This window comes from Phyllobates terribilis, unplaced genomic scaffold (genome assembly GCF_046119375.1).
Source record: "Phyllobates terribilis strain yellow unplaced genomic scaffold, ASM4611937v1 Scaffold_11__3_contigs__length_659146591, whole genome shotgun sequence".
Lineage (NCBI taxonomy): Eukaryota > Metazoa > Chordata > Amphibia > Anura > Dendrobatidae > Phyllobates > Phyllobates terribilis.
Window position 1 is genome coordinate 416,393,473 of NW_027362771.1, and position 23,317 is coordinate 416,416,789.

General features: G+C 48.6%; 1 protein-coding gene across 2 annotated transcripts in view; it reads right to left on the bottom strand.

The window, feature by feature from the left end:
- The window catches only part of FSD2 (fibronectin type III and SPRY domain containing 2), a 71,620-nt gene that overhangs the window by 35,267 nt on the left and 13,036 nt on the right, over positions 1–23,317 (bottom strand). For both annotated transcript variants that reach the window (XM_073653112.1, XM_073653111.1), the window contains exons 5-10: positions 10,535–10,557; positions 8,843–8,964; positions 5,144–5,299; positions 4,322–4,456; positions 3,483–3,636; positions 1,941–2,074 (exon numbers count right to left, since the gene is read on the bottom strand). In XM_073653112.1, the coding sequence (XP_073509213.1) occupies positions 1,941–2,074; positions 3,483–3,636; positions 4,322–4,456; positions 5,144–5,299; positions 8,843–8,964; positions 10,535–10,557 (724 nt within the window). The remainder of the gene's footprint in view (positions 1–1,940; positions 2,075–3,482; positions 3,637–4,321; positions 4,457–5,143; positions 5,300–8,842; positions 8,965–10,534; positions 10,558–23,317) is intronic.

The window sequence follows — 23,317 nt, forward strand, 5'->3', positions numbered from 1 at the left end:
AACTCAGTGTGTGGCAGTCCTACAGATGTTATTAGAGTTCTTTGTGTCGACTACGCCACCCGTTGATTCGCGGTCAAAAGGCCGCCGCTGCAGCAGGGTCCGCTGAGGCTGTTGGTATGTGTGCAGCTTTGGTAGTATAACCCCCAACGGGAGGGGTATAGCCTCAGGGGGTCAGCCGTGGAGGATGGTGGTTGTGAAGGTGCAGCAAAGAGACTCAGAGGCATAAAATGCAGTTCCAGGGTTTTACTTACTGGTGTTGCTCGGGTCACTGTTTACAGCAGTGACCACCCGAGCTGTGCTGCGTCCACCAGGTCCTGGACTCGGTCAACTCCCAGGCAACTCCGGAGTGTGGTCCTGAGCTCCTTTCTGACTCTCCCTTCTTCTGGCCGTTCCCACCAGGGATCCACCTAAGTCCGGCTCCCTTGGGCCTCTTGTTGGTCAAGCCTCCTCTGGGCTCCCTGACCCTATTCTTGGTCTGCCTTCCGGGTGGATTTAGTGGGTGGTCGTGGCAGATCCTGCCCACGACCTCTGGTCTCTGGCTGAGGATTAGTGCTGTGGCCTCCACCAGCTTGGGATCCGGTACCCTGTTGCCGACCCTTCACTCTTTTGTCCTTATTTTGGGATCTTGGGGTCCCCTCTGCGCCTCTGGGTCTCTCTTCCTTCTCCTCTGCTCTGCTTCTCAGGCTCTCAGACAGACTGTCTGACTGACTGACTGTGGCTGACTGACTGACGTCTCACAGACTGACCCTGATCTAAGATGGTTCCCACCTTATATACTCCCTCTATGTGTGAGCTCAGGTGACCAGCACCCAATGAGCTCCTAGCTTTACCCAGGCTGCTCCCCCTATCTGCCCCTACACTACTGGGATGTTCCACCCCCCTCCCACTCCAGCCAGGAACAGACACTGTCGTACCTGCACATTTCTCTAGTGGGAGTACCATCGGTCTGTTCCTCGGAAATGGGATGTGTGTAGTGCATGCAGCTAACTGAGCTCAGTTCCACATTCCATCCTTACCCGGGAGTGGAATATCACACCTCTGGGTTGAGGTGCAATACCCCTGTAGCAGCCGAATCCTCAGGGTGCTACATTTTCTTTTTAGCATTGTTATTAATCACTTTTTCAGGCAGGTATTGTAGGAGCCGTGCCTGAAATAGACATTCTGTACATATGATGTAACAGAAAACAGAAGTAAAGTTTTTCCTTAAAGGGGGTGTCCCTTTTCAATTTATTTTGGCCTATAGGTCTGCACAGGTATAAAATAACAAGTGATGTACTCAATATCCTCTTCCCTGCTGCTTTGGTCCTTGTTTATTGGATGCAGCACTGACGTTATATCTACAGTGTACATCACCCCTGCAGCTAATCACTGACCTCAATAGTATACTGCTCAAGCCGCTGAGCTCAGTGATCTGTTGCAGTGGTGATGTGCACTAGAGACGTGACATAAGCACTACAGCCAATAAACAAAGACACCTGTGAACACCTATAGGTTAAATAAAATTGAAAAGGGACAACCCCCTTATGGAGACTGCTGAGCTGGGGTTGGGGGACTTATAGGACATGGGACGCACATATCAGCTTCACTGAGGAAGTTATCTATCAGCTGTTCAAACTTTTCTGTTTAGAACCCCCCGTCAAAGTCCTCTCACCCAGCCAACCAATTCTCTTACTTTGCACTGATGAGGAGCTGTAGGTAAATGGAGATTCTGTTTTGGTAATTGTAAGTTTCTTTGAGGATTGCTATTCCCTGTAGATGGACCTAGAGACACTGCTCTCTTCCTCTATGAAGCAGCTTCTCGCAAAGAAAAACATAAACACCTTCATTTTGAAGTTTCAGGGCAATCTGTTTTTTTTTATATTTCTTTAATATAGTATGTGACGTGCTTCGCAGGAAGAATAATAATGAAATCCACACCACTGATGGTGTTGCTCTACTACCTGTAGTGTGAATGGATACAGATTTGCTGCTCTCGCTTGGGCCACCCACATTCACAGCTCTGACGCTAATGCGATAAGTCTCATTAGGCTTCAGCTGGATGAGACATTCACAGATGGGAATCCCAACAATAGACCTGTGAAAGAAATTGCGAATTATGTGTGTCACACTTTCAATTAGCAAGAAAATAAGTATTTCTACAGAATATTAAGCTGCAAACCTGTTCTGGATTCTTAACGCATAAGAAGGAAAAGTGCATCATTTTGCATGTTTTTATCTTTTTTTTTCTCGTTGTTTAATTCTCTTACGTAAATTAAATAATACGTCCCAACCAGACAACACCTATCCATTTGCTCTTTCAGACCCGGTACATGTTGTCTAATTTTTCACACGTACCAGAGACACTTACACATATAGACCCATTATAATCTATGGGGCTGAGCACATGTGACCCACACGTAGACATGTCCGTTTTTACAGTAGATAGATAGAGAATAGACAGGTAGATGTCCATGAGATATATTAGTGCCTTGCGTAAGTAGCTTACTGTGCATGTATTAACCTAATAAATAAATGGAAAAAAAAATACCAACCCACAGCTGGCCCAGAACTGGAACATCACATGAGATACACCAATTCTGGCGCTTCGCTTTGGCTCTTGGTGCATTGGCAATGGAAGTAATGCGGCTTGGGGTTGATGTCAGCTGTGAATTGTGAGTACTAATGGACGGTGGCCACTGCCAACACCAATAACAGCTGATCAGCAGGGGTATCGGGTGTCAGACCCCAGCCGATCAGACATTGATGACCTATCCGAAGGATAGGTCATTAATGAAAAAGTAGTGGACAATCCCTTTAACTATGGCAAAATGACAAATTGTACAACTTAGCTACAAACACCATTATTTTTATCATCATTTAATTTTTTGGAGGAGCATGGGGTCAGATAAATAGCCAATTTGCTGATATCAAGTTTGCTTTAAAGAATAATCCTATAAAACCCTGATCATCTTAACAAAGTTTTCAAATATCAATAGTATAAGCAAACATAAAGGCACTTTCTACAATATCTTACTTAAGAAAAATGTCTTTCCATCCCCCATCTTCCTGATCTCATTATTCACTCATAAAAGGAGAGAAAAAGTGAAAGAGAGGCACAAAGACCTTGCTGCTGCTTTCTGTTAAGTTTTTATCGAAGCCCAGAGCTGGATTTACAGCTACACTGCGCAATACTGCTGTATAATATCCTCCATGCTGCTCCTGTTCCTGAGGCTGCGCTACAGAGAGCTCCAGTAGCTCAGGGCAAACTTATAATCAGAGAAGAAACACGCAAAGGTTAAAACTGGTGAAAAAATAATAGTCATATCATATAATGGCCAGAAATAATGCTACACATGTACACTCACAATAGCATATAGAAATGACATTTTAAAGCTTTCTAGAGACTTTGGGGATGTTTCAGGACCCTCTGGACATTCCTACGTAATAAAAGACTATTCACTAGCAGTTTATAATAGACACTCGGGTGCAGAGAGTGTACTTACTCATTCACCGAATTATCCTGTGTCTCTGTTGCCACTTTGAATATTTCCACTGTATATGATTCAACTGGGTTAATGTTCCCGGATTCCCAGCAGATTAAAGCTGCGTTCTGACAACTCAGACATTCCCTGGTTTTAATGATAGGTGGGGCTGGTGCTACAAACATAAAGTACATCATTGTGACTGCTGAAATGCATCCTCGCTAATGATTTGATAAACTTTGCTATTTTTTATTGTTACTTAGAAAACAAATTCCATCCACAAACATTTGGCCCCTGACTAGATAGATGAAAAATGTTGCATCAATGAAGTGGGTAGTCCAGCACCTTTAACGTCCCCATCACTACTCAACACTAGTATCAGGGTTCCAGGATTCTCATGGGCTCAAACCACATGGAGTTTTAAAGAACTGGAAACTGGGCCTGTGTGGCGATGCACTGTTCACACCCAGTAGTAGTTAATAAACCACAAACACAGGGCTCAGTATCGCCATTATTCCCATAGGGTTTATATATTACTAGATGTTATTGTAGATGGTTGGGGAGTACAAGGTTCTCTGTGTTCGATCACAGCTATTAAATCTGTGTGGAAATCCCCTTTTAACATAAAATGGAGAACACATAATAGAAAGAGCATTGTTGATGTATAATTTATAATACTAAGAGCAAGAAAACTGTGTTAGAATAATACAGACATTTCCCGAGTACAATATTCATGGTGTATTCTCTATGGAAACAGATCTAGCCCAACTCTGATTTATTTGTAGCATTGAACAGTTCGGTGCTCTATTCTATTACCATCCAGTTATATGTACCCAGAATTGATGGGGGCTTAGAATTACCTGTCACGTACACGGCACTTTCACTTGCCGGGCTCTCCCCACTGGCATTTATTCCAATAACCCAGAATTCATACTGGGTGTTTGGCAGCAGGTTGGACACTGTGCAGTAGGTTTCTTTGGCTCTTATCATAAATTCTGTGAAACAATATTGCAGTACAATCATCATTATAGTATTGGTACTCTCATATGGATTAAAGGCACCTTTTGGACCCCCTTAGGATCCACAGTCTGGGTACTAATTGAACCCAATATGGTTCAATGGTCTTTTATATCAATTAGCACAATGCAAAGTGACTGAACAAAGGGGAAATCTGCATCAAATCAAAATTCGTGTGACCATCTTTTGCCTTCAACACCACATCAATTCAATGACTTGTCACATGAAACGGTCTTCTAAAACTTCACCTTTATAGCACAGTTTGGCTGTTTATCAGCAGTTTTAAGCCTCCAACACAGCTGTTTCTGTTTTAGTTCATCAAAGTTTCCTACATATGAAAATGATGATCGTTATCACCTGTTAGATATCATGAGTTACTCATACACCTGAATAGAATTCTACCAAATCTCTGACTGTGCAAGCGTATTTAGAAAAATTGATGCTGTTTTGAAGTCAAAGGGTGGTCACACCAAATATAGTTTGATTTACATTTCTCTTTTGTTCACTCATTTTGTAAATTGATAAGCTATTGATACTTCTACTTTTTAAAGAATTCGTACTTTGCAGCATTTTTTCCACATCTGCCTAAAACTTTTGCACAGTGCTGTATATACAGCATATTTTATTACACCTCTGAATACATTTTTTATAGTATGTTACTGTACCTTCGCGATTCTCTCCTGGAGTAACATCGGACACTGGTTTATAGTAGAGGTGGTAATGCTCCACTGTGTCATCTGAAAACAGGCTCCAGCACACACGGAGGGATGTCGCTGTGGCAGAATTGGGTGTCTGTGGGTTGATTACAGGAGCGGAGGGAACTGTAATATGCAAGATTATTGCTTAGTTAGACAATCATTGTACAGCTATTGACCTTCACCTTGTACAGAAAAAAACTAAAACTACTGTATGATCCTAAATGTCTACAATGCTCCTAGTAACAAAGCATATACATAATTATGTGACCAGTGCTCATAATAATGAGGCAAGGAAATCATTTATTATTATATAGTATTTCTTATGCATCATTAAATCCATTCCAGGTCACATTATTAGAAAAGCAATATATACGCGGAAATAATAGCCATCCATTCAGGTATGTACACGAAATGTTGAACCATGCCTCACAGCGTAAAAAGCTTTTGTACATAGTGAGATTGTGCAAATTTAGCAGAAATAGTAGGGTGAAGTCTACAACATACAGAATTCAATCTGTGATATAACTACAAAATGTCATTGTTTTTCTAATTCATTCTACTTGCATTAAACAGTGTGTTGGCACCCTTGAAATTGTTCCAGAAAATTATTGCAATTACAAATGTTTTGTTATACACATGTTTATTTCCTTTGTGTGTATTGGAACAACACTGAGAAAAAAGGAAAATTGGACATAATTTCACACAAAACCCCAAAAATGGACCAGACAAAATTGTTGACACCCTCAACTTAATATTCTGTTGTACACCCTTTGGAATAAATAACTCAGATCAATTGCTTCCTATCACCATCAACAAGCTTCTTAAACCTCTCAACTGGAATTTTGGAGCACTCTTAGTTTGTACATACAGTAGATATAGGTTCTTTTTAGACTCATATTTGGTGAAGCCGGACTTGTGTGTTAACGAAGAGTATAAACTTTATAATTTACACTTTTGAGATTATTCCCTGTATAACAAAACAATATGCTTGCAAGGCTGCAGAGAATTCATATGCCCTGGAATTGACCTGAAAATCTGTCAACAGTATCCATTGTGCTTATGGCAAGACTCGTTAAAGAGTAGATATTGACTTTTAGGATAGTTACATCCAATAAGTGGCGCTCGAGTTTAAGTCCTCTTCCTCTAGGAAGAAGCTATTTGCATATATGGATGAGCAGTCACAGATATTTGACTCGTACTCCCTACTCTATGGCTAGATCACTGATCATCTCCCTCAGCAAAATGGAAGAGGCAAATCTGCAAATTGGGCACCAACAATGTGAAGCTAACCACAACAGTTTCCACAACACTGTTTTCCTAGCCAGTCACCCAAATTTATTTGGACACTGTTCCAAATAGTCCCCAAAATGTTGCTGCTATATGGATGGAGTAGAAGAGTATGTAAATTAAGACTGCCGAAAGCCGAGATCTTTCACTTAGGTTGGCCAAGCTATACATTGTTCATGTCATGAGCAGGCAACATGCCCTGCATCTTTGTTCTCAAGAAAGATACATTGTTATCAGAGGTTTCTGACAGTGGCCTACTCTCCTCACAGGTTAAAACACATGCGCATTCAGCTGAATAGTGCATGCAGGTGTATAGAAAGTTAGTTAGTTATAGCTGTTGGCTAAAGAAGCATTCAGCCGACAGCTATTGAAAGTGTGTGGCCACCAGGGCTGTGGAGTCAGAGTCGGTGTCCATTTTGGTGGAGTCGGAGTTGGAGTCAGTATAAAATGGACCGAATCCTAAAATACACTGCTCAAAAAAATAAAGGGAACACTTAAACAACAGAATATTACTCCAAGTAAATCAAACTTCTGTGAAATCAAACTGTCCACTTAGGAAGCAACACTGATTGACAATCAATTTCACATGCTGTTGTGCAAATGGAATAGACAATAGATGGAAATTATTGGATATTATCAAGACACCCTCAATAAAGGAGTGGTTCTGCAGGTGGGGACCACAGACCACATCTCAGTACCAATGCTTTCTGGCTGATGTTTTAGTCTGAATGTTGGTTGTGCTTTCACACTTGTGGTAGCATGAGACGGACTCTACAACCCGCAGAAATTGCTCAGGTAGTGCAGCTCATCCAGGATGGCACATCAATGCGAGCTGTGGCAAGAAGGTTTGCTGTGTCTGTCAGCGTAGTGTCCAGAGGCTGGAGGCGCTACCAGGAGACAGGCCAGTACACCAGGAGATGTGGAGGGGGCCGTAGGAGGGCAACAACCCAGCAGTAGGACCGCTACCTCCGCCTTTGTGCAAGGAGGAACAGGAGGAGCACTGCCAGAGCCCTGCAAAATGACCTCCAGCAGGCCACAAATGTGCATGTGTCTGCACAAACTGGTAGAAACCGACTCCATGAGGGTGGTATGAGGGCCCGACGTCCACAGATGGGGGGTTGTGCTCACAGCCCAACACCGTGCAGGACGCTTGGCATTTGCCACAGAACACCAGGATTGGCAAAGTCGCCACTGGCACCCTGTGCTCTTCACAGATGAAAGCAGGTTCACACTGAGCACATGTGACAGAAGTGACAGAGTCTGGAGACGCCGTGGAGAGCGATCTGCTGCCTGCAACATCCTTCAGCATGACCGGTTTGGCAGTGGGTCAGTAATGGTGTGGGGTGGCATTTCTTTGGAGGGCCGCACAGCCCTCCATGTGCTCGCCAGAGGTAGCCTGACTGCCATTAGGTACCGAGATGAGATCCTCAGACCCCTTGTGAGACTATATGCTGGTGTGGTTGGTCCTGGGTTCCTCCTAATGCAGGACAATGGCAGACCTTATGTGGCTGGAGTGTGTCAGCAGTTCCTGCAAGATGAAGGCATTGAAGCTATGGACTGGCCCGCCCGTTCCCCAGACCTGAATCCGATTGAGCATTCAGATCTAGGATGTGCTATTTAAGTGTTCCCTTTATTTTTTTGAGCAGTGTATATATTACATTGGGTACAATAGTACAATGCAGAATGTGCTGTAAATGTTTTCATAAGAATTTGGGAAAGTTATGAAATGTCCTATAAATGTCTGTTCTGTTCCTGATCTAAGGGTCTAGACTTTTAGTGGAGATGAATCTGTGCTGCACTTTATGTACACGCTCAATAGTGAGGCAGTGCTGTGGAGTCAGAGTTGGAGTTGGAAGTCAGGGAAATTGAGGAGTCGGAGTCGGTGGTTTGTCTTATCGACTCCACAAGCCCTGGTGGCCACCTTAACTTCTTAAAATGAAGACTCAAATTTCAACAAAGGATAAACAAAGTGCATATAATAAAATATATGTGTATAGAGTACCATATAGATCAGTGTTTCCCAAACCCAGTCCTCATGGCCCCCAACACATCATGTTTTCAGGATTTCCCTAGTACTGTACAGGGGAGAGAACCTGTGTCAATAACTTCATCACCTGTGCAATAGTAAGGAAATCCTGAAAACATGACGTGTTGGGGCCGTGAGGACTGGAGTTTGGGAAACGCTAATATAGATGAGCATATTTATTATTAATGACAATGGTCAATTTACCGTCCACACAGCTTTCTTCTTGTGTATGTTAGTCTCTCTCTAGATGTGAATTATCACTGAAAATACTATGCATCATTGTACTGTAGTAAGATAAAGATTAAAGTATGCAAAGAGGACCGAAACATGCCTTACACTGGAAAAACAATTACCTGCGAGAGAATTGATGGAATCCAAAAGCTGATCCACATCTGAGTAGTCCAAAGTAATGTTTTTAAAATCGGCATTTGTTGAAATATTTAAGTTGATATCAGTATTGAAGTATTGGTGTAGCCTGAAAAAAAAAACACGTAACTTTAAAGGTAATCTGTCAGCAAGTTTTGGTTACCTCATCTGTAGGCAAAGAGAAGCTGAATCCAACGATGCATCACTTAGATTACTGGGTGCAGCCCTTCTGACACAATAAGAGCTTTTAGATTTAGAATGAAGCAGAGCTGAAGAAGCTAACTCCGCCCACACCACAGCTAACTCTGCCCACCCACAGCTAACCCCACCCACATCAGGATTGCGGTGTACAAAGTCCATAGACAGTTAGCTAGTCCGGCAATGTTAATCTCTTAGTGATAAATCCTTCACAGTTAGTAAACAGCAGCACGCACTTTGACAAGTGACACATCCCTGAATTCTGAGTTTCAGCCTCTATCTCCTGCTGTCTTCAGATTGCATAGCAAAAACCTGCTGACAGATTCCCTTTAATGAAACAGAATTGTACGGCATACAGATTTTGAGACCATTTAAGGAAGATCAATCACCAAACTTCACAATACAAATTGCACACATTATTACACATAAACTGCTAAAGATGGACTCATAAATTGCTAATTGTACCATTATGATTTCACAGCCATAGATTTTGAAAGTAAGTACATCAGTCTTACCAAGTCGAATATATTTATGTTATAACGTATGCAGTGTTCATTTTGTATTCTAGTGACTTTTGATTTTTTAAAGGATTCTGTCACTGGTTTTTTTCTAGGCCATCTGAGAGCAGCAGCTTTACTATTTCTTTAGAGATAATCTCCTAGCAAACAGCCCAGTAGGTGGTACATCGCTGGAATCAGGGTCTCTGTCCCTACAACATGCTGTTTTCAGATTAAGTAGCACAAACCTGATGACAGATTCCCTTTCAGCAATAGTAATAGCTCTTCCAAAGCTTTCAAAAGTTGTTAGAAGTCTGAAAATGTATTGATTATTCAGGTCACCCAAGTATTGCTAGAAGCTATTTACAGTAACTATAACTGGTTTGTGATCTGCAGAATTATAGACTCTCAAAAGTCTCACTTTTATTTTTTTTTCCTCTGTTTTTATCACATCAACAACTTCACGCTATCCTTATATTAAATAAAGAGATTTGGGACTAAGATGTATCCATAAGGATAAAGTAACACTTGTATAGGGAATCAGTCCAATAACACTATTTACCTGTAGATATAGGGTTAATCTGCATGTTAACAGCGTTATGAAGGTTTTTGGCTGCAGTACTGAAAGTGCGACATGCTGAAGAAAAGGGGGATTGTCATATGGGCGAGAAGTAAAGTGCATAAGCATACACTGAGATGAAGAAAAGAGGAGGAAGATAGGAAATACTATTAGGGTTAACCATTAATAATCATATTATACAGACATATAATCCACAAACTGCTCATTAGTATTTGTTACATCAAATATCAACATGCTCGCACTCCAATTTATGAGTGAACACATTGTTTTCCATTACAGTACATGACAGCCTATAATATACTCTCATTGTACAGCATGATCCTTGGTGATCAAATAAATGACCCTTTATAATCACTGTCCTACTGGAAAGATTTCTATACTACAGAAATCATAATTGTTTTTACCTGTTGGTTGTGTCAAGTGCAGCCTGCAAAAGAGAATAAGAAAAACATATAAATCTAAAGGGTTTACTTGGCCTAAATTTGCAGAAAGTTAACAAACAAAATGATTAAGTAAAACGATCTTTATATGTGCAAATATTATGCAAATAATACAAAATGTAGTAAGTTACATAATTGCTAATGCAGTGGTGTAGCATTGGTTCAGGGGCGGACCTACTGCCCGTGCAGCCCGTTCATTGAACGGGGGCCCCGAGGGAGAGGGGGCCCCTCCAGCCTCCAGCAGGGCCGCCATCATGGTATGACTGTCCTGACTCCAGTATGGGGCCCGGCCGGTCGGGGCCCCCTCGGAGCCCCGTTGGGGCCCCCCTCTTGTGCGTCCCCTCATGGGGCCCCCGCAGGGCCAGCGTCAGCACCCGGTGTGCCCAGGCAAATGCCGGGGCCCTGAGCAGGCGGGGGGGGCCCTCACCGTCGGGCACCCCGTGCACTATGGGACCCGTGAGCGGAGCAGAGCGGTGTCAGCGCCCGCTCCCCCCCCCCCCGCTTTCTCAGGGCCCGGCACCCGGCACAATACTTACCCCTCCCTGTGCCTCCGCAGCAGCTCCTGCATCCTCCGCGGCTGCTGCACTGTGACGTCTCAGGTCAGAGGGCGTGGTGACGTCTTTACACTGCACTCTCTCCTGAGCCGTCACAGAGCAGAGCGGGATGAGGCCGGCGACGCTGAGGAGTCCGGAGCAGCGGCAGCAGGTGAGACGTGAGGTGAGTATTTGATTTTTTTTTTATTGTATGGAGGCCTGTGGCAGTATAAGGGAGGGGGGGGGGTGTGACATCCTGCATGGGGCATTAGAAGGGAGGGGCGGTGTGACATCCTGCATAGGGAATTATAAGGGAGGGGGGGGGTGTGACATCCTGCATGGGGCATTATAAGGGAGGGGATGTGTGACATCCTGCATGGGGCATTACAGGAGGGGTGACATCCTGCATGGGGCATTATAAAAGGGGGGGTGACATTGTGCATGGGCATTATAAGGGGGGGTGACATCCTGCATGGGGCATTATAAGGGGGGGGTGTGACATCCTGCATGGGGCATTATAGGGGGGGGTGACATCCTGCATGGGGCATTATATGAGGAGTGACATCCTGCATGGGGCATTATAAGGGAGGGGGTGTGTGTGACATCCTGCATGGGCATTATAAGGGGGGGTGACATCCTACATGGGGCATCATAAGGGGGGGGGTGACATCTTGCATGGGGCATTATAAGGGAGGGAGGGTGACATCCTGCATGGGGCATTATAAGGGAGGGTGTGTGTGTGACATCCTGCATGGGGCATTATAAGGGAGGTGGGTGTGACATCCTGCATGGGGCATTATAAGGGAGGGGGGGTGTGACATCCTGCATGGGGCATTATAAGGGAGAGGGGTGTGTGTGACATCCTGCATGGGGCATTATAAGGAAGGGGGTGTGTGTGTCATCCTGCATGGGACATTATAAGGGGGGGTGACATCCTATATGGGAGGGAACAGCCTGCATGGGGCATTATGTGGAGAGAACAGCCTGCGTGGTGCATTATGTGGGGGGAACAGCCTGCATGGAGTGTTATATGGGGGCCAGTATTGTGTATGGAGCGTTATATGGGGGCCAGTATCCTGCATGGAGCGTTATATGGGGGCCAGTATCCTGCATGGAGCGTTATATAGGGGCCAGTATCCTGCATGGAGCGTTATATGGGGGCCAGTATTCTGTATGGAGCGTTATATGTGGGCCAGTATCCTGTATGGAGCGTTATATGGGAGCCAGTATTCCATATGGAGCGTTATATGGGGGCCAGTATCCTGTATGGAGTGTTATATGGGGGCCAGTATTCCGTATGGAGCGTTATATGGGGGCCAGTATTCTGTATGGAGGATTTTATGGGGGCCAGTATTCTATATGGAGCATTATATGGGGGCCAATATTCTGTATGGAGCATTATATGGGGGCCAGTATCCTGTATGGAGCGTTATATGGGGGCCAGTATTCTGTATGGAGCGTTATATGAGGGCCAGTATTCTGTATGGAGCGTTATATGGGAGCCAGTATTCTATATGGAGCGTTATATGGGGCCAGTATCCTGTATGGAGCATTATATGGGGACCAGTTTCCTGTATGGAGCATTATATGGGGGCCAGTATTCTGTATGGAGCATTTTATGGGGGGCCAGTCTCCTGTATGGAGCGTTATATGGGGGCCAGTATCCTGCATGGAGCGTTATATGGGGGCCAGTATCCTGCATGGAGCGTTATATAGGGGCCAGTATCCTGCATGGAGCGTTATATGGGGGCCAGTATTCTGTATGGAGCGTTATATGTGGGCCAGTATCCTGTATGGAGCGTTATATGGGAGCCAGTATTCCATATGGAGCGTTATATGGGGGCCAGTATCCTGTATGGAGTGTTATATGGGGGCCAGTATTCTGTATGGAGCGTTATATGGGGGCCAGTATTCTGTATGGAGGATTTTATGGGGGCCAGTATTCTATATGGAGCATTATATGGGGGCCAATATTCTGTATGGAGCATTATATGGGGGCCAGTATCCTGTATGGAGCGTTATATGGGGGCCAGTATTCTGTATGGAGCGTTATATGAGGGCCAGTATTCTGTATGGAGCGTTATATGGGAGCCAGTATTCTATATGGAGCGTTATATGGGGCCAGTATCCTGTATGGAGCATTATATGGGGACCAGTTTCCTGTATGGAGCATTATATGGGGGCCAGTATTCTGTATGGAGCATTTTATGGGGGGCCAGTCTCCTGTATGGAGCGTTATATGGGGGCCAGTATCCTGCATGGAGCGTTATATAGGGGCCAGTATCCTGCATGGAGCGTTATATGGGGGCCAGTATTCTGTATGGAGCGTTATATGTGGGCCAGTATCCTGTATGGAGCGTTATATGGGAGCCAGTATTCCATATGGAGCGTTATATGGGGGCCAGTATCCTGTATGGAGTGTTATATGGGGGCCAGTATTCCGTATGGAGCGTTATATGGGGGCCAGTATTCTGTATGGAGGATTTTATGGGGGCCAGTATTCTATATGGAGCATTATATGGGGGCCAATATTCTGTATGGAGCATTATATGGGGGCCAGTATCCTGTATGGAGCGTTATATGGGGGCCAGTATTCTGTATGGAGCGTTATATGAGGGCCAGTATTCTGTATGGAGCGTTATATGGGAGCCAGTATTCTATATGGAGCGTTATATGGGGCCAGTATCCTGTATGGAGCATTATATGGGGACCAGTTTCCTGTATGGAGCATTATATGGGGGCCAGTATTCTGTATGGAGCATTTTATGGGGGGCCAGTCTCCTGTATGGAGCCTTATATGGGGGCCAGTATTCCGTATGGAGCCTTATATGGGGGCCAGTATACTGTGTGGAGCGATTCGCTGGTTTCTGAGCTATTGTGGAATTTACAATAGATATCACCCATGTAATGTAAGAAGTGAAATCTTCGGCATTGTACTATATATATATTTGTCTTCGGTATCTGTGCATCATGAATCGTGGTATATGTTAAAGGGGACCACTGAGACTCTTTGGCCCGGGGCCCAAAAAAAACAGTAGCCGGCCCCGGGACCCCGGGCCCCATGCTGAGCGCTAAGCGCCGGGACATCTCAGCGCTGCTTTCCTCTGTGTAGCAGAGCAGCGCTGCGCCTTCATGATTCCCCTGACTTCCGGTCATGTGACGGCGCCGTCACATGGCCGGAAGTCAGGAGAACCTGGTGGCAGCGACGTGGACGAGCGCCAGGATTCTGCAGGGATCGCATGGGGATAAGTATAACAAGTTTTATTTTTTAAAATACAATTAATTAACTAGGAGTGGGGGGAATCAGAGATGCACGGGGGGGATGAGAGATGCACAGGGGGGATGAGAGATGCACGGGGGGAATGAGAGATGCATGGGGGGGATGAGAGATGCACGGGGGGGTGAGATGCACGGGGGGATGAGATGCACGGGGGGGTGAGATGCACGGGGGGGATGAGATGCACATGGGGGGATGAGAGCTCCACATGGGGGGGATGAGAGCTGCACATGGGGGGTATGAGAGCTTCACATGGGGGGATGAGAGCTGCACATGGGGGGGATGAGAGATGCATGGGGGGGATGAGAGCTGCACATGGGGGGATGAGAGCTGCACATGGGAGGGTGAGAGATACACATGGGGGGGGTTATGTTTACATAACTTTGTTGCCCCATGAAGGGCAGGGGGGGGGGGGGGAATTTCTTGCACAGGGGCCCACTACAGTCTGTGTCCACCCCTGCATTGGTTGCCAGTGCCCAGGGCAAGGCAAGTATTTTGAGCCCCATAACCTGTGGACCATTATCATTTCCTATCTCCCATCCATCAGTCTAGACCATGTGCCAAACAACGGCCTCCATTTTTGCCTCCCTCTGACAGGCAGGGACTCCGGCGTGTCACTTCACTCACTCGTGCTGCGGCTGACACTTCCCTCCGCCTTGCTCTGCCTGCTTCCAGGTGGGCTTCTGGTTGTGTCCTTAGGGCACGCGTGCCCCCACTCTCTTAAAGGGCCAGCGTGCGCACTTGCTATTACGTCCCCAGAAAATGGCTGCGTGACATTACATATATATATTGCTTCCTCCTTGCTGGGGAGGTGCCTGAGCAACCTTCCTGTTCTACAGTATATGTTATAAAGGTTGCATACTAGTCCATGCTACCAACCCTGCCGCACTCTGGTGCAAATCAAGTATGCTGCACTCCGGTGCAAACCAAATGTCACGCCAGGTGTGGGGAAGACTTAGTGCAACACAGAGGGAAAAGGGAAAGGAAGCCCAAACAATAAGGAAAGGGGAAAAGTGGAGACCTCCTAGTCTGGTCTAGCGTCACCCTGTCTCAACTATCATCCCTATATTGCCTCCTCAGCAATCGCCGCATGCGTGCCTCGCCCTACTCTCCCTGACGTATGGCTACGGCTAGGGATGGAAGGAGATGGCCACTAGTCAACCTCCACTAAACTCTATAGACAACAAGGGTAGACAAAACAGGGGAAATGGCTTAGTTTTAGATGTACTCCAATTAAACACACGGCCTCAAGCTCCAGAGAGGATGAAGTACTCCTCCTGCTAAGCTTCACAAGTAGAAATGGATATTGCCAGCAACTCCCTGTAACGGGTCTGGGAGGCGGAACCTCTGAGCAACTATACAAAGGGGCGGTCCTTGTAAGGAAGCGGGTGGCTCCCAGGGAAGACGGGCAGGTAGTCACGGCAAGTGACAGGGACAGTCTCTGGGTAGAAGGGCAGGTAGTCGCGGCAAGTGACAGGGACAGTCTCTGGGTAGAAGGGCAGGTAGTCACGGCAAGTGACAGGGACAGTCTCTGGGTAGAAGGACGGGTACTCAAGGCAAGTGACAGGGACAGTCTCTGGGTAGAAAGACAGCAGGCTGGTGGCTGGTGAGCGCTCCCAGGTGAGCGGGCGAGAGTCTTTGGACAGGCAGGTGGTCACGGCAAGTGACGGCAGAGCCTCCAGGTAGGCTAGCAGGCAGGTAGCAGGTGAGTGCTCCCAGGTGAGCAGGCAAGAGTCTCTGGACAGGCAGGTGGTCACGGCAAGTGACGGAGGAGCCTCCAGGTAGGCTAGCAGGCAGGTAGCAGGTGAGTGCTCCCAGGTGAGCAGGCAAGAGTCTCTGGACAGGCAGGTGGTCACGGCAAGTGACGGCGGAGCCTCCAGGTAGGCTAGCAAGCAGGTAGCAGGTGAGCGCTCCCAGGTGAGCAGGCAAGAGTCTCTGGACAGGCAGGTGGTCACGGCAAGTGACGGCGGAGCCTCCAGGTAGGCTAGCAGGCAGGTAGCAGATGAGCGCTTCCAGGTGAGCGGGCAGGCTGGTCCATAGACAGACTGACAGGTGTCGGAAGGCAGACCGTCGGACCGCAGGCTTGCAAGCAGGTAAACGGATATCAGGCAGGTATCAAGCAGGAATCTGACAGGTGACTGGCAGGTAACTGGTAACGGGACCTGAGGGCTGAAGCAGAGTGAAGGCTTTGCAACAAATTGCTCGGGCACCTCCATTTTGGAGGAGGTGCCTTATATATGGTGAGGTCCTCCGGCCATTGGCCGGGGACTCCTTAGGACGGCGCGCGCGGCCCCTTTAAGAGAGGGGGAGCGCGCGCGCCCTAAGCACAGTGGCCGGGAAGCAGCGCACGCTGCCAGCAGAGCGGGAGGAGGACGCCGGGCACGGAGTGGAGAGGTGAGGGGAACAGCGCCCCTGCCTAGCAGGAGGCAGGGATGCCGACGCTACAGTACCCCCCCCTTTAGGCCCCCCCTTTTTTAGGCCAGACAGAAATTTATCAAGGATGAGAGGGGCATGGATGTTCTCCCGGGGCTCCCAAGTTCTCTCCTCAGGACCAAACCCCTTCCAATCTACCAGAAAAAAGGTTTTTCCTCTTACCCTTTTGGTGGCCAGAATGTTCTCTACCTCAAACTCGTTTTCAGCGGAAACCGGAGCAGGAGGCGTACCTGTAGACTTGGAAAAAGAGTTAAGTACCACGGGTTTGAGGAGAGATACATGGAAGGAGTTAGGGATCCGCAAGTTGGCCGGGAGTTTCAATTTATAGGCCACTGGGTTGATTTGTTTGATAACTTCCAGTGGGCCGATGAACCGAGGCCCTAACTTGTAGGAAGGAATCTTGAGCCGGACATACTTGGACGAGAGCCAGACTTTATCTCCAGGACGGAATTGTGGAGGATCCAGGCGCTTCTTGTCAGCGTGTTTTTTCATCCGCTCTGACGACAGAAGGAGTGCGGATCGGGTACTCTCCCAAATGGAGGAAAATTTGCTAACGAGAGATTCCGCAGCCGGATTGTCCACCGAGGTGGAGACGGGAAATGGGATCCGAGGATGCTGACCGAAGACTACAAAAAACGGGGACTTGGAGGAAGATTCGCTCTCGTGATTATTGTAAGAGAATTCGGCCCATGGCAGGAGATCCACCCAGTCTGAATGGTGGGCATTAACGAAGTGCCGGAGGTAACTGGTCAGGATCTGATTGATCCACTCCACTTGACCATTGGACTGTGGGTGGTATGCGGAGGAGAAGTCCAGGGTGACGTCTAGCAGCTTGCATGTGGCTCTCCAGAAGCGTGAGGTGAACTGGACCCCACGATCCGACACGATGTGGAGGGGCAGGCCATGGAGACGGAAGATGTGGCGGATAAAGTCTTTAGCCAGCTCGGGTGCAGACGGGAGGCCTGGCAGGGGAATGAAATGAGCCATTTTGGAAAAGCGGTCAGCGACCACCCAAATGACCGTATAACCGGCAGAGACAGGGAGATCTGTTATGAAGTCCATAGCTATATGCTGCCAGGGGGCAGCAGGTACTGGAAGAGGAAGGAGGCGACCGGCTGGCAGGTGTCTCGGAACCTTGTTGCGGGCGCAGGACACACAGGCAGAAACAAAGTCTATTACGTCCTTGTGCAGGGTAGGCCACCAGTAGTGCCGGGTGATAAGCTGGAGGGTCTTTTTCTGACCGGCGTGGCCAGCAAGCTTAGACGAGTGACCCCAGTGTAGGATCTTCTCCCGATCAGGTACCGTTACGAACGTCTTACCGGGAGGGAGACGATTTAGACTCACGGGGGCCACCTGCATTACTCTGATGGGATCGATGATGTGTTTAGGTTCCTCCTCAAGATCAGACACCAGGAAGGATCGGGACAAGGCATCAGCTTTGATGTTTTTGTCAGCCGAGCGAAAATGAAGAACAAAATCAAAGCGAGCAAAAAACAAGGACCACCGGGCTTGGCGCGGGTTAAGTCTCTGGGCACTCTGGAGGTAAGCCAAGTTCTTGTGGTCCGTGTAAATTATTACCGGGTGAAGAGCCCCCTTGAGCAGGTAACGCCACTCCTCCAATGCCAGCTTAATGGCCAATAACTCTCGGTCTCCTATAGAATAGTTGCGCTCGGAAGAGGAGAAGAGTTTGGAGAAGAAGCCGCAAGTTACCATTCTCCCGGAAGACGATTTTTGGGTAAGTACCGCTCCGGCTCCAGAAGAGGAGGCGTCAACTTCCAGGAAGAATAGCTTGTTGCCGTCCGGGCGATGCAGCACCGGGGTGGAAGAGAAAGCCTGTTTTAAGGAAAGAAAGGCTTCCTCTGCTTCGGGCGGCCATTCTCTGGGATTAGTGCCCTTACGGGTGAGCGCAGAGATAGGGGCAGTCCGGGAAGAGAAGTGCGGTATGAAGAGGCGGTAGTAGTTGGCGAAGCCCAGGAACCGCTGAATAGCCTTCAACCCCTCTGGTCGAGGCCACTTCTCGATGGCAGACAGTTTCTCAGGATCCATTCGTAGGCCGGTCTGAGAAATTATGTAGCCCAAAAACGGAAGCGAGGTCTGCTCAAAGAGGCACTTCTCATATTTAGCGTAGAGGTGGTTCTGCCTGAGCCTGAGCAGAACCTGATGAACATCCCTCCGGTGTGTGGGGAGATCCGGAGAGAAGACCAAGATGTCGTCCAGGTACACCACTACGCAGGAGTAGAGAAGGTCCCGGAAGATGTCATTGACCAACTCTTGAAAGACGGCAGGAGCGTTACAGAGACCGAAGGGCATTACCAGGTATTCATAGTGGCCGTCCCGGGTGTTGAATGCCGTCTTCCATTCATCCCCCTGACGGATACGGACCAGGTTATACGCCCCACGGAGGTCCAGCTTGGTGAAGATTCTAGCCCCCCTCAGACGGTCAAATAATTCCGGAATGAGCGGAAGGGGGTATTTATTCTTCACCGTGATCTGGTTAAGGCCTCTATAGTCTATACAGGGACGGAGTAAGCCATCCTTCTTTTTGACGAAGAAGAAGCCTGCTCCCGCCGGGGAAGTAGATTTCCGGATGAACCCCCGGGCCAGATTCTCCTCAATATATTCTGACATGGATCGGGTCTCAGCAGCAGACAAAGGGTATATGCGCCCACGGGGAGGAGTAGCGCCGGGCATCAGGTCGATTGGGCAGTCGTATGGTCTATGAGGGGGTAATGTCTCTGCCTCCTTTTTATTAAAGACGTCCGCATACGACCAATAAGGAGCCGGAAGACCAGGTAGATTGGCTGGAGTAGGAGAAGGACGGACAGGATGGACGGGAACTAAACAAGTCTTATGGCAGTCCTGTCCCCAGAAAAGGACTTCTCCGGTCTGCCAATCAAGCACGGGTGCATGTCTCTGAAGCCAAGGTAGGCCTAGTAAGAGGGCGTGAGAGAGTCCAGGCAGATCATGAAAGAAGATGCTCTCAGAGTGCAGCATTCCCACCTGCAGGGTTATGGATTCGGTGATGAGTTGGATGGGATGTGGTAAGAGGCCCCCATCCACGGCAGCGACAGATAAGGGTACAGCTAGAGGTTTGGTGGGAATGCGGTATTTCTCTACCAGAGACTGAGAAATGAGATTTCCGGCAGCTCCAGAGTCAAGTTGGGCTAGTTCAAAATAACGGTTCTCCCCGCAGATGATAGAGACCGACAGCAACAGAGATGGAGAGGGTTTACTCTTGTCTAGGACGACCTCTCTGAGCGATCCTAGACACAGGCGTTTCCCGACCTCTCCGGGCAGGAATGGATCCGGTGCTCCTTACTGCCACAGTAGAAGCAGCTCCCCTCGGCACGGCGTAACTCTTGACGGGTTTTGACCATCTTGGTCTGGTCGACCTGCATAGGCTCGGGTGAGTGCGCCTGGGGAGTAGCGGGAGAAGTAACAGATTTCTGAAAGGTAGGGGCTAGACGTGGAAACCTCCTCACCCCGGGTGACCTCTTTGGCGCGTTCCTGGAACCGGATGTCAATCCGGGTGGCAAGAGTTATTAAGTCGTCAAGTGTGGTAGGTATGTCCCGACCGGCAAGTTCATCTTTAATACGGCCGGACAGACCCTCCCAAAAGACAGACACCAGGGCGTCGTTATCCCAGGCCAGCTCCGAAGCAAGGGTACGGAACCGTATGGCATATTGGCCCACGGTGAGATTTCCTTGATGGAGGCGTAGCAGAGATGATGCAGATGAGGTCTTCCGTCCGGGTTCGTCGAAGACTTTCCGGAAAGCCGTGAGAAAGGCTGGCAGGTCGGACACCAGGAGGTCTCCTCTCTCCCATAGAGGATTTAGCCAAGCCAGTGCCTCCCCCGTGAGATGGGACATGATGAATGAAGGCTACTTTGGCCCGGTCGGAGATAAACTTGTGGGACAGGAGTTCAAAGTGCAGGGTGCACTGGTTTATGAAGCCCCGAGCTTGAGCGGGGTCGCCTCCGAAGCGAGGAGGTGCAGAAAGCCGGGGTCCGGGGCAGGATGCCATGGTATTGGTGGGCAGTGGCGCTGCCGGGCTGCGAGTCATGACACTAGTGGTGGTTGCTGGTGGAGCAGTCAGAGTGTCCAGGCGAGAGTTGACATTCCGCAGATGACTCAGGATGGACTCCTGTTGGGACCTCTGACGGGACAGTTCATGACATAGGTCCGAGAGCGAGGGAGCTTGGGTGCCACCGGGTTCCATGGCCTGAGCAAACTGTAACGGGTCTGGGAAGCGGAACCTCTGAGCAACTATACAAGGGGGGGGGGGGGGGGCGGTCCTTGTAAGGAAGCGGGTGGCTCCCAGGGAAGACGGGCAGGTAGTCACGGCAAGTGACAGGGACAGTCTCTGGGTAGAAGGGCAGGTAGTCGCGGCAAGTGACAGGGACAGTCTTTGGGTAGAAGGGCAGGTAGTCACGGCAAGTGACAAGGACAGTCTCTGGGTAGAAGGACGGGTACTCACGGCAAGTGACAGGGACAGTCTCTGGGTAGAAAGACAGCAGGCAGGTGGCTGGTGAGCGCTCCCAGGTGAGCGGGCGAGAGTCTTTGGACAGGCAGGTGGTCACGGCAAGTGACAGCAGAGCCTCCAGGTAGGCTAGCAGGCAGGTAGCAGGTGAGTGCTCCCAGGTGAGCAGGCAAGAGTCTCTGGACAGGCTGGTGGTCACGGCAAGTGACGGCGGAGCCTCCAGGTAGGCTAGCAGGCAGGTAGCAGGTGAGTGCTCCCAGGTGAGCAGGCAAGAGTCTCTGGACAGGCAGGTGGCCACGGCAAGTGACGGCGGAGCCTCCAGGTAGGCTAGCAGGCAGGTAGCAGGTGAGCGCTCCCAGGTGAGCAGGCAAGAGTCTCTGGACAGGCAGGTGGTCACGGCAAGTGAAGGCGGAGCCTCCAGGTAGGCTAGCAGGCAGGTAGCAGATGAGCGCTTCCAGGTGAGCGGGCAGGCTGGTCCATAGACAGACTGACAGGTGTCGGAAGGCAGACCGTCGGACCGCAGGCTTGCAAGCAGGTAAACGGATATCAGGCAGGTATCAAGCAGGAATCTGACAGGTGACTGGCAGGTAACTGGTAACGGGACCTGAGGGCTGAAGCAGAGTGAAGGCTTTGCAACAACATTGCTCGGGCACCTCCATTTTGGAGGAGGTGCCTTATATATGGTGAGGTCCTCCGGCCATTGGCCGGGGACTCCTTAGGACGGCGCGCGCGGCCCCTTTAAGAGAGGGGGAGCGCGCGCGCCCTAAGCACAGTGGCCGGGAAGCAGCGCGCGCTGCCAGCAGAGCGGGAGGAGGACGCCGGGCACGGAGTGGAGAGGTGAGGGGAACAGCGTCCCTGCCTAGCAGGAGGCAGGGACGCCGACGCTACACTCCCTCTCAGACACACCAGGTATATATACACCCAGGCCAGAGAGCTAATTAGCAAGAGAGAGGTAGCCGCTCGGTCCTAAAGACAGCCTTTTAACTAAGAAATTGTCTGCAATGCCAAACGTAGAGATCTCCTGCAACTCACTGCAGGGCGACTGTCTGTCACCTCCGACACACCCGTGACACCAAGTCTGCTGCACTCCGGTGCAAACCAAGTCTGCTGTACTCCGATCCAAACCAAGCCTGCTGCACTATGGTGCAACCTGGCCGCACTCCGGTGCAACCCAGCCTGACGCTCTCCAGTGCTATCCTGTCTGCTGCTCCTGGGCACCATCCTGCCTGTCCTACTAGGTCCAGCTGCAGCGCATCCGTTGGTCTGTTCTGGAGTAGCACCTGGGCTACCTCCCTCGTCCTTCCTCGGGTCGCAGAGTCGTAAAGCCGCCGTGCGTCCGGGGTTGGATTGGGCGAGGCCCCTAATTACATCCCTCCAGGCACTCCTCGGTCCGTGGCACAGTGGTTCCACAAACCACGTTCGTGACAATTTTATATCTTAACCACACCCAGAGGTCAGGTATGTGGGTAGCTAGATCCGCCCATCTCTCCAAGTACCCGTTACCTGGCCCCAGGTGCACCAAACAGTCCTCTTAGTGCTTACGCACACTAGAGCAATATTCTTGGTTACATCACAGAGGACAGCCATCTCTGTGATACATACCTCCCATCAACAATGTGTCCATTAGACACCTTACAGTATGTATTGAATTTTGAGGAAAAAGCTGAATAGTGTGCCCACTGATCCTATAGTTTTTTCAACTTTTTGCTCAAATTAGACATAACTTATCAATAAAAAGTTATACATTGTTATAATATACAGTACAGACCAAAAGTTTGGACACACCTTCTCATTTAAAGATTTTTCTGTTTTTTCATGACTATGAAAATTGTACATTCACACTGAAGGCATCAAAACAATGAATGAACACATGTGGAATTATATACTTACAAAAAAGTGTGAAACAACTGAAAATATGTCTTATATTCTAGGTTCTTCAAAGTAGCCACCTTTTGCTTTGATGACTGCTTTGCACACTCTTGGCATTCTCTTGATGAGCTTCAAGAGGTAGTCACCGGAAATGG